At 55.2% G+C, this 10,807-nt stretch overlaps 1 protein-coding gene across 1 annotated transcript in view; it reads right to left on the reverse strand.

Annotated features, from left to right (window-relative positions):
• Window positions 1-7,325, reverse strand: part of IQCN (IQ motif containing N) — a 10,862-nt gene extending 3,537 nt beyond the window's left edge. Inside the window, exon 1 of the mRNA XM_040241165.1 lies at window positions 1-7,325. This exon is cut by the window's left edge and continues 3,537 nt beyond it. Within this exon, the coding sequence (XP_040097099.1) occupies window positions 1-7,263 (7,263 nt within the window). The 5' untranslated portion in view covers window positions 7,264-7,325.
• Window positions 7,326-10,807: the final 3,482 nt, after the last annotated feature.

Here is a 10,807-nt window from a genome sequence, read left to right on the forward strand (position 1 = left end):
AGGCCCTGGGGGAAGGCCCTGGCCCACGCCACCAATCACAGGCCCTGAGGGAAGGCCCTGGCCCAGGCCACCGATCACAGGCCCTGGAGGAAGGCCCTGACCCAGGCCACCGATCACAAGCCCTGGAGGAAGGCCCTGGCCCACGCCACCGATCACAGACCCTGGGGGAAGGCCCAGGCCCACGCCACCGATCACAGACCCTGGGGGGAGGCCCAGGCCCAAACCACTGATCACGGACCCTGGGGGAAGGCTCAGGCCCACGCCACTGATCATGGACCCTGGGGGAAGAGTATGGACTACACCATTGACCACATAACCTGGTGGAAGGCTGGGGGCCACACAACTCAACATGGGCCCTGGAGGAAGGCTCTGGCCCATGCCTCTGATCATGGACCCTGGGGGGAGACTAGAGGCCATGCCACTGGCTATAGAACCTGGGGCCACAGTTGTGGTCATCTGACCTGCTATAGAACCCGGCACCACAGCACTGGGCATGCCCACTGCAGGCTCCTGGCTGATAACATCAGCTTGTTGGTAACTGCTGCAGATTGTGGACACAGGAGGACACCGGTGGTCCAGAGATACTGGAAGATCCACGCTGACCTGAGATATGCTGGGGCCCACAGTGGTCATGGAGAACTTAGACGAACTCACACCCAGTCTACCGGACACTGAGGCCTGAGAGAAGCCAGGAGCCACCCTGGCCGATTCATGAGTCAAAGGGGCAGCAGCCGCGGAGGCACGGGATGTCACAGGAGCCACGCCCCCGCTCACCCAAGATTGGCTTGGGCCCGTGGTAGTGGCCACACTCCTTGATCTGCCAGGGGACACAGGTACCTGAGACATACTTAGGAACACGCCAGTAGCCAGAGTCCCCCGAGACACATCTGGGAGCACGTCGGAGGCTATGGCATCCTGGGATCTGCTCACAGACATGCCCCTGCACAGAGACACACGGGCTTCCTGGCCTAGACGAGAGTCCTCCCCACTGGCCACAGGTGCCTGGTAGAGGTTTGGAGCTGAAACGATGACGGCAGGTTGTTCAGTTACTCTTGGGTGCCTCCCACCAATACCAGGCAGCTGATGAAAGCCCAGGGCCACCTCACTGAACTCAGGGGCCTGGGGATGCGGGGCCACCCCTCTAACCATCAGAGGATCTTGACGTGGGTCCACCCTAGCAGACACGGCTGGCTGGCTCAGACCCTGGCCCATGCCATTAGCCACTGATGCATATGGCGCACCCGAGGTGACTTCAATGGCTAATGATGAATAATGCTGACTGGGAGCCACTGCATTCACCCTCGATGATGGTAAATTTGGACTCATCCTAGGGGCCCAACTCGGCTCACTCACAGCACAACCTGCACCACTGATCACAGGTAGCTGGGCCAGGCTGGGGGTCCCCCTAGTGGCCACAGATGGCTGGGCTAGGCGGGGGCCCACCACACAAGTCACAGAAGGTTCGCCTAAGCTAGGAGCCATTCCACTGGTAAAAGATAGCTGGGTGTGGCAGGGGGATACTCCAAAGGTCAAAGATGGCTGGCTTAGGCTAGGGGCCACCCGGGTGGTCATAGGTGACTGGGCTAGACTGGGCTCTACCCCAGAAACCTTGGATGCCTGGCTTAGGCTGGGGACAACCCCACCAGTCACACATGTCTGGGTTAAGCTACGGGCCACTCCACTAGTCATGGGTGGCTGGGCGAGGCTGGGGGCCACCCTAGTGGTCATAGTTGGCTGGGCAAGGCTGGGGATCATCCCAGTGGTCACAGGTGGCGGGGCAAGTATGGGGGTTGCCCCACTAGTCACAGGTGCCTGGTTGAGCTTGGGGGCCACCCCACTGGTCATAGATGGCTGGGGTAGGGTCAGGGCCAGTCTGCAGGCCATCAATGGCTGTGAAAAGCTGGGAACCACGCCCTCAACCATCAATGGCTGGCCTAGGCTGAGGGACACCTTCTTGGTCCTGGACATCTGGCCTAAGCTGGGAGTCAGCTTATTGACCACCGATGGCTCAGATAGGCTGCTGGTCATTCTACTGGCCATGGAGAGCTGGCCTGGATTTGAGGCCACCTTACTGGCTACTATAGGCTGAGATAGGCATGAGGCCAACCTACCAGCCACAGACGGCTGCTCATAGACAGTAGAGGCCACATTACTCAATGACAAACTTCTGGCCGACAGAGTCCCATAGGGTGCCTGGGACAAACTCTCCTTCAGATTCATGGAGCTCTGATCTGAGGACACGTCTTCCTCATCCTCTGAGTCCCAGTGGACACTCAGCGTCATACGAGTGGCCAGTGAGCTATGATGTAGAATAGGGATTGGCTCTGGGTCTGCAGAAGACTGGTCATGGAGGCTTGGGGCCAGTCGCCTGTGACCTGCTCCCTCAGTCTCTCCCACACTCCTGGGTCCCTGGGACCTCTCTACGGCCTCTGCAGAGAGGAGAGCATTTAGATCAAAGTCCCTGTCCAAGCTGGCTTCCCAGGGCTCCTCCTCCACCATGTCAACAACGGCCATACTGGCCATAGACGTGGTGGAAAGGCTGAGTGAGCTGCAGCTGTGCAGCGAGCTCTGGGAATTGCTCATATTTAGGCCGTAGTCTGTGGAGCCCTGGGAGAAGCTTCTGGACAGGTCATTGTCTGGACCTTGTGGCATGTTGGCCACCAGTTCGCCAAGTATATGGCCAGTTATCCGCTCCTGTAGGCCATGTGCCCTGGAAAGGCTACCCTGTGTTTGATTCTTCTCCTTCCCAGGGATGGCTGTTCGGGAAAGGGCGGGTGTCAGCTTATTGCCTGGGGAGGCTTGGAACAGACCCGGATCCACCTGATCCCGTCGCTTGGGCGCCGAGCAACGACCGGGAGCCACGGAGTTGGGCCAGGGACCTGGGGTTATGATGCAGGCCTTGGGGGCGTGCAGGTGTGCCTTGCTCACTGTGGCGGCCTGTGGCGGTGCTAAGCTCGCCTCTTTGGTCATCTGCCTAGGGCCCTTGCAGGCTCGTTTATGATTCGGGGACCGAGTTCTCTGCATGGTCTCCTTGGGGACCACAGGTAGCTGTTGCGGAACTTTGGCCCCTTGGGGCTGGCCCCCGCTGGGGGGTACCCTGCTGATCCTGGAGGGCTGACACCAGCAAACAGAGCCCCCATAGTTGGCGGCACAGCTGCGGGAGTGGGTGCCCCTCCCACGACCTGTGGTGCTGGGAAGCTTGCCTGGTGCCAGCCTGCACTCCCCTGGGGATGCCCTTGTGTGTGGGGCCACCCTGCTGACCTCGTGTGGACTGTGGGCGCTTGTGGTTGAGCTGTCAGTGGCCAGCGACGGCCGGCTGGTGCTCGGGCCCACGCCATTAGCAAGGAGTGGCTGCCACAGACTGGAGGACGGCTGCTGGTGGGGCATGCTGGGCAAGTTGGGGTCCACGTCACTCACCATGGGGCCGAGAGCTGATGCCAACTCACTCGCCCTGGGGTGCGGGCACACTCTTTCCTCACAGACCTTGGCGGTCAGGTACAGATTTAGGGGGCTTCTGCTGGGTCCTGTCTCCCATGACAGAGTGGGACCCGGGGCAGAAATAGGGGGATACTGGTGAATGGTGATCACCCCAGCAATCAAGGAGGCACCTACAGAGACCACGGATGAGCAGGGTGACCCCCCGAGCATAGCCCCATCCCCCCTCTCTTCCAAGAGCCCGGAGGGCCAGCCTGTGACAAAACCCTCCCAGGCCCCACCCCAGGGAACCCTAACCTTGCTGGGCTGCAGTCTCATGGGGCCCAGGGTGGGCCCCCACGCGGCCGACAGGCTCCCCCTGCAGTCCACCTCCACGGGGGCCGGCATCACAGTCATCCCACTTCCCACCGTTTTTGAGGTAGCCTTGGGGAGGCCGACTCCAGACCTCAGGGCTGCCTGAGACAGAGATTGGCTGAGGACTGCACCCAGCTCACCCTGACACAGGGCTTGGCTCAAGGTGGCGCGCTCCTCCTCCGTCAGGGCCTTGCTAAGCACGTCCGCCAGTCTGCTCTGAATGGCCTTAGTGAGCTCGCCCCGGGACAGTGCGCGGGACAGGCTGGTGCCCAGCTCGCCCCAGGAGAGTGCCTTCACCAGCACCGTGCCCAGGATGCCCTGGGGCAAGGCCTTGGCCATCGTGGCTCCCAAGACTTCTTTGGACAGGGCCTGGTTCAGGGCCGCCCTCACCTCCCCCTGGGAGAGGGCTTTGGCCAGCAAGGCGCGGAGGTCCTCCTGGGAGCCCAGCACAGCGGCCAGCTCAGCACACAGGGAGGCGAGTTGGGAGGTCGCTAGCTCCTCCTGGCTGGGCGGGGGTGTGCTGGTGGTTGATGGCTGGGCCCGGGCAGCCCTGCTGTCCCCCCAGGATTCAGCGTTGCACGTGGTGTGGCCAGCAGAGGCCAGCAGAGGCACCATCATGTTCTGGGTCTCAGAGGCCCCCTGGCGCAGGCCCAGGGTGGCCTTGCCCTGCACGTAGCTGTGGGATGGGAGCTGGCTCAGTAGTCTGTCTTCTGGCTTGGCTCGGGGCAGAGCGCCAATGTGCTGGCAGGGCTGGGTGGAAGCCTTGAAGCCCACCAGGAGTGGCTGCGACTGCGTCTTGCTGCTGAGTTCAGCAGCCTGGTGGGCCGCATAGAGGCTCTTAGCTGTATCTGTGACCAGCTGGGCCTGGGACTGCGCCTTTGTCAATCCAGTGGGCAGATGCCCTTGGGACTGTACCTTGATCACTGCTGTGGTCAGCTGTGCCTGGGACTGTGCCTTCATCAGCTTGGCGGGCTGGTGTGCCTGGGACGGCGTCTTAGACAGACACAGACTCAGGTGTGGTTGGGCCACGGCTGCTGGGGGTTGGGCCGGTGGATGTCCTTGGCCCTGGCCCTTGGTCAGCTTGGCAGACACGTGTTCCTGGGGCAGGGCCTTAGTCAGCTCGGCCAGCAGATGGGCCTGAGGCAAGCCTGTGGTTGAACAAGGGGCCAGTTGCGCTTGAGGCAGACATGTGCTCAGAGGTGCCCCAGCGGTTCTCGCAGGCCCGTACAGTTGGGATTGAACCTTCAAGACATCCGTCCTCGGATGTGCCTGCTTGGTCCTGTCGCTGGCCACTTTTGCCCAGGTCAGATCCCCGGGCATTTCCATGGCCATACTGGTGTCAGACGCGGTTTCTGTTTTGCCTTGTTTCTGGGAGAAGGCCTTGATTTTCTCGCCTTCCAAAGGAGGCCCGGCTGGAGGCTTGGGAGCCCCAGCCCCCAGCTGCGATGGGGGAAAGCATTCTACTTTTCTCTCTGTCAAGTATGAGCGGGACGAGACCTTGACAGCCCCTGTTGCCTGTCTCGCGTTCCCTGCGACCCTGGCCTTTGGTCCACTTAGACACGTGTGGGATGAGGTGTCGGAAATTCCAGCTGTCGCCGCTGCTGAGAACGGAGGCTTGAGGTTTCCAGCTGCTGAAGGGGGCAGGCACAGGGTTCTGAGGATGGTGGCCACTGAGCGTAACTGAGCTGGAGTCTTGGTGATCATGGCTGCCAGCCGCGTCTGGGGAGGAGCAGTTTTCGCCACCGTGGCTCCTTGGAGCATCTGATGAGATGGGGTCTTGCTCACTGTAGCCACCTGACACGTCTGCAGTGGGGTCTTGGTCCCCATGGGTGCTGGGCGTGTCTGGGGCGGGACTTTGGTCGCTGTGGCCGCAGGCCGTGTCTGAGTTGGAGACCTGATCATCGAGGCCAGCAGGCATAGCTGGGGTGGGGCCTTCGTCATTGTGGCCTTCGCCGGTCGTGTCTGGGGTGTAGTGTTGGTCATGGAGGCTGTTGGTCGCATTGGGGCTGGGGTCTTGGTCCCTTGGGTCACCGGGCAGGGCTGGGGTGAGGTTTTGGTGATGGTTATCATGGGCCCTGGGCATGGCTGGGGTTGGATCTTGCTCATCATGGCTGCCAGGCATGACTGGAGTGGGGTCTTGGTCGCTGTTGCTGGTGGGCACGTCTGAGGTGGGATCTTGGCCACTGGGGCCGGGGGGTACACCTGGGGTGGGGCCTTGGTTACTGTGACAGTTGGCACTGGGCATGGCTGGGATAGGCTCTTGTTCATCATGGCTGCCAAGCACGACTGGAGTGGAGTCTTGATCATGGGGGCTGCTGGGCACGTCTGGGCCACAGCCCTGGTCATGGGGGCCGCTGGGCACGTCTGCGGTGGAATCTTGGTCATCGCAGCTGCCAGGTACATCTGGGGCGGGGTCTTGGCTATCGTTACCATGGGCACCGGGCAAGGCTGGGGCGAGGTCTTGGCTATCGCGGCTGCCGGGTACATCTGGAAGGGAGTCTTGATCGTGGTTATAGTGGGCCCTGGCTGGGAGAGGGTCTTGTTTATCACAGGTGCTGGGCCTGTCTGAGGTAGCATTTTGAGGACCTCTGCTTCCATGGGGGCCTGGGGTTGGGTCTTGAATTGTCCTTGAACTGCCTGGGCGCATCTTCCAGGTGGTGGTGGCCCCGTGGCTCCTGCCTTGCTGGCTCTGGCAGTTATTTGCTTGGTCTTCATTGTGTCCCCTTCTACTTGGACAAGGCAGGTACTCCTGACGGTTCTTGTCATCAGGCATGGGCGGCACTTTGCATCGAGACTCATGGGACGTGGAAGTTTGATGGCGACTGTCTGGTGTGGCAGGAAGGTGATGCTGGGGCCTCCGGCAGAGCACGTCCCAGGCGGTGACGTGCCCTGGGACTGCAGCAGGGCCAGCTGGTAGGTACAAGCGGCCAGGGTGTCAGAGGAAGGGAACTGGGTCTCCTTGCTCACCATGGTGGGCTGGGCTAGAAGGGACTTGCCCTTTTCCGGATGCTGGAACCGCACCTGCTGGGGTGGGTGGTAAGGGATGTCCCCCTCCTCCACCTTTGCTTTTTTCTCCATCGTCTTGCCAGACCAGAGGAGGCGCCTGGTGCTGAAGCGTCGCCAGGCCTCCTGGATGGCCTTGGCCGCCATCATCTGGGAGATGAGCTTCTGCCGGAGGCGGTACCCCCTCCAGTTGGCTTGAATGAGTGTGGCTGCGCGGGACAGCATCATGTCCATTTCATCCACGAGGACATTCCTGAAGGCCTGGCTCTCCACCACAGCCCGGAGGCGAGGGACACGACGAGCCACCGTCTTGTCCTTGTCACGCTGTTCCAGAAGGGTCTCCTTGGAGGCAGGTGGTTCACTCTGGGGCTGTGGGTGCAGGGTTCCCAGTTTGTCTTGGAGATTGGGATCGGGCTGATAGGAGCTCTGCCCACTGGGTGACACCTGTAGCTGTGAACACAGTGTCCCCATTCTATCTTGGAAATTGGGGATGGACTGATAGGAGCTCTGCCCATTGGGTGACACCTGTAGCTGTGTTGCTTGCTGCATTGTCTTGGTTCCTAGGCGGGTCAGCTCTGCCTGTGGGGGGCAGTAGGGAGGTGGTCAGGGAGCAGCGTCATGCAAGACAAGAGGCCTCCTGGCTGGGGCAGGTACTCACCCCCCAGAACCTACATGTTCTTGTTCCTGGTATCTTGCAATCTTCCTCCTCTCCTTGGCAGGAACTCCTTCCCAGTCACATGCCCGGGTGGCCTTTCCTACCCAGGCCACATCATCCTGTGGCTACTTCGACATCAGCACCCAGGGCACATTCTCACCTGAACGCCTGACCACCTACCTGCTCTTCAACTTCCCTCTGTATCTGGAACATACTATAAGGACAGCACTGATCATACTGTTTTGGAAATATCCTGCCTGTGTGCATGGTATTATCTGCTTTTTCCCACTGACTGATGGTATCCTGAATTCTTAGATGGTAGGAACCCAGCCTGACTCATTTCTGTGGCCCCATCTCAGTCACAGGGCCTGGGCTCCCAGTTGTGAAAAGGTAGACATTCTGAGTGGCTAGCCTGGCTGTAAATGAGTAGGGGAAGCAGATTGAAGGTTGGATGGATAGATGGATGACTAGATCCGAAAGGATAAATTAGTGGACGAATGAATATTGGATGGGTTGGAGGAACAGATAAAAGAGTTTGGGTTGAAAATGGGTGAGTAAATGAAGTTGATGAATGAATTGGCAAACAGATCAGTAAAGAAGGAAATGGATACATGGATGGATGGATGAGAGGGTAAACAGATAAATGGATGGGTGTCTGGGTAGCAGGATAATCAGACGGAGGGATGGAGGATGGATGAGTGGGTGAGTGAATAGATGGAATATGAGTAGATAAATGAGTGAGTGAATGAAGAAGGGTAAAGGAATTGGTAAAGAGATCAATGAAAAGGAGGTGGACTGATGAATGCCTGGATGGATCAGAGGACAGATGGGGGATAACATAGATGATGGATAGATCAATGACAGATGGGAGGATGGGTACAGGGTAAAATGAAGAGGTGACTAGATTTCAGAAGTACCCCGGTGCAGAGTATTCAGACACTCAGGCAGCCCTGGAACATAAGACACTTACTTTACAGGAGTCCCCCCTTCTGGCTGAGGCCACAGACTTCATACCTTGGAAGATCATAGAGCTGGAGGAGGAGCAGGAGAAGAAGGTGCAATCTCAGAAGCCAGCTTGCAAGAAGTGGCAGCCTTCAGCCCTTCATCCCACGCAATGTGCAGCAACACTGCCCTGGGCTGACTCTGTCCCCAAGACCAAAATGAAGAGATGTTAAAACCAAAAAAACACACACAAAAAAAACCCCAAAAAACCAAATTCTATTTAAAAAACAAAACCAAACCTTTTTTTTTATTGCAAAGTTTACTTATTCAGAGGTAAAACTAGAGAAATAACAGTTAGGTCAAAGAGTAGGGTAAAGCCACCATCAAAATTTGGTATTTTGGAACCTGGGAGGCGTGGGGGAAAACTGGCATTTTGGGTGACTTCCCTGGCGGTTTAGTAGCTAATGTAGTGGCTAATTCTCATGTCCAGCGGAGGGGACCTGGGTTCGATCCCTGGCCGGGGATTAGATCCCAAATGCCGCAACTAAGTCTTGGTGCATCCAGATAAATAAATAAATCTTTTTTTTTTAAATTGGCATTTTGGCTATAACTGTCAGTGAATATCCTCCATGTTCATGTCTTTGGATTAAAAATGAAACATCAAAAACAAAGAATTTTAAGTCCAGAAAATGAATGTGCAAGGAAGTTTATTCCTTTTTTAAAAAAAATTTTATTGAAATATAGTTGATTTACAATGTTGTATTGCTACTGCTACTGCTAAGTCACTTCAGTTGTGTCTGACTCTGTGTGACCCCATAGACAGCGGCCCACCAGGCTCCTCCGTCCCTGGGATTCTCCAGGCAAGAAGACTGGAGTGGGTTGCCATCTGGTGCAGCTAAATAAATAAAATAGCACAAATAAATATTTTAAGAAGGAATATAGATATGTATATATAACCAAATCACTTTGCTATATACCTGAAACTACATTTGCTATATACCTGAAACTACAATGGTAGTTTAGCAAATGTAGTTTCAGGTATATAGCAAAGTGATTTGGTTATATATACATATCTATATTCCTTCTTAAAATATTTATTTGTGCTATTTTATTTATTTAGCTGCACCAGGTCTTATCTGTGGCATGTGGGAACTTTAGCTGCAGCATATGGATGTAGTTCCCTGACTAGGGATTGAACCCAGATCCCTTGCACTGGGAGCTTGGAGTCTGAGCCACTGGACCATAAGGAAAGGCACATATATATTCCTTTTTTACATTATCTTTCATTATAGGTTATTACAAGATATTGAGCATAGTTCCCTGTGTTATCTTGTAGGTCTGTTTGGTTATAGATTTGATATGTATCCAGTGTTATTTTGTAGCTAAAAAGAAAAAAACTGGAAATAACCAAAAAGGTGATTGCTAGGGGGTCAGTTAACAAGTGCATAAAGAAGGGTACTCAAGGATGTTCATCACTGTATTGTTTATGAGAGTCAAAACTGAAAACAACAATGCTTATCAGCAGGGAGGTGGCTTAAATGCAGGAGACCCAGGTTCAATCCCTGGTCAGAGAACTAGATCCCACAAGCCACAACTAAAATTTCTCATGACTCAGTGAAGACTGAAGATCCTGCATTCTGCAACTAAAATATGGCACAGCCAAATAATATTTTTTAAAAAGAAAAGAAAGGATTAAAAAAAAGAAATGGTGTCCAGATCCACAGGAATAGGTAATGTTTAAAAGGTAAACAAGTTACAACTACTTGGATCCATATCTTGAAGACAACTCATAATTCCACTCAGATGAATATATTCAGGAGGTTCAAGTGTTTATACTCTCCCCAAACCAGACACCATACAAATGTCCATCAACAGAATAATAAGTCAAATGTATATCCATCAATATATTAACATAAATGAATAGAATTTAAAATATTGACCTATTTATAAATCAGTGGATCCTATTTGACATGTCAGTGAGAAAGCGGTCAACAGTACAGAGGAACCTCACATACACTGTTTTGAGAGAGAAACTGAACATAAAAGACAACAAATTGGTTACTCCAGTTACAGGACATACGAAAGAGAAGAGAAGAAATTAAGCTCTGCTATTAAAAGGCTGGACGGGGGCTTCCCTGGTTACAAATCCACCTTGAAAGGTAAGGGACATGGGTTTGATCCCTGGTCCGGGAAGCTCCCACATGCCAAGGAGCAGCTAAGCCCGTGTGCCGCAACTGCTGAGCCCGTGTGCCGCAACTGCTGAAAGCCACACACTTGGAGCCTGGGCTCCACAAGAGAGCCACCGCAATGAGAAGCCCTCGCATCACAACAAAGAGTAGCTCCTGTTCACGGCAACCAGAGAAAGCCAGTGTGTAGCAAGGGAGACCCATCACAGCCAAAAACTAAAATACAGAAATG

This window comes from Oryx dammah, unplaced genomic scaffold (genome assembly GCF_014754425.2).
Source record: "Oryx dammah isolate SB20612 unplaced genomic scaffold, SCBI_Odam_1.1 HiC_scaffold_5, whole genome shotgun sequence".
Lineage (NCBI taxonomy): Eukaryota > Metazoa > Chordata > Mammalia > Artiodactyla > Bovidae > Oryx > Oryx dammah.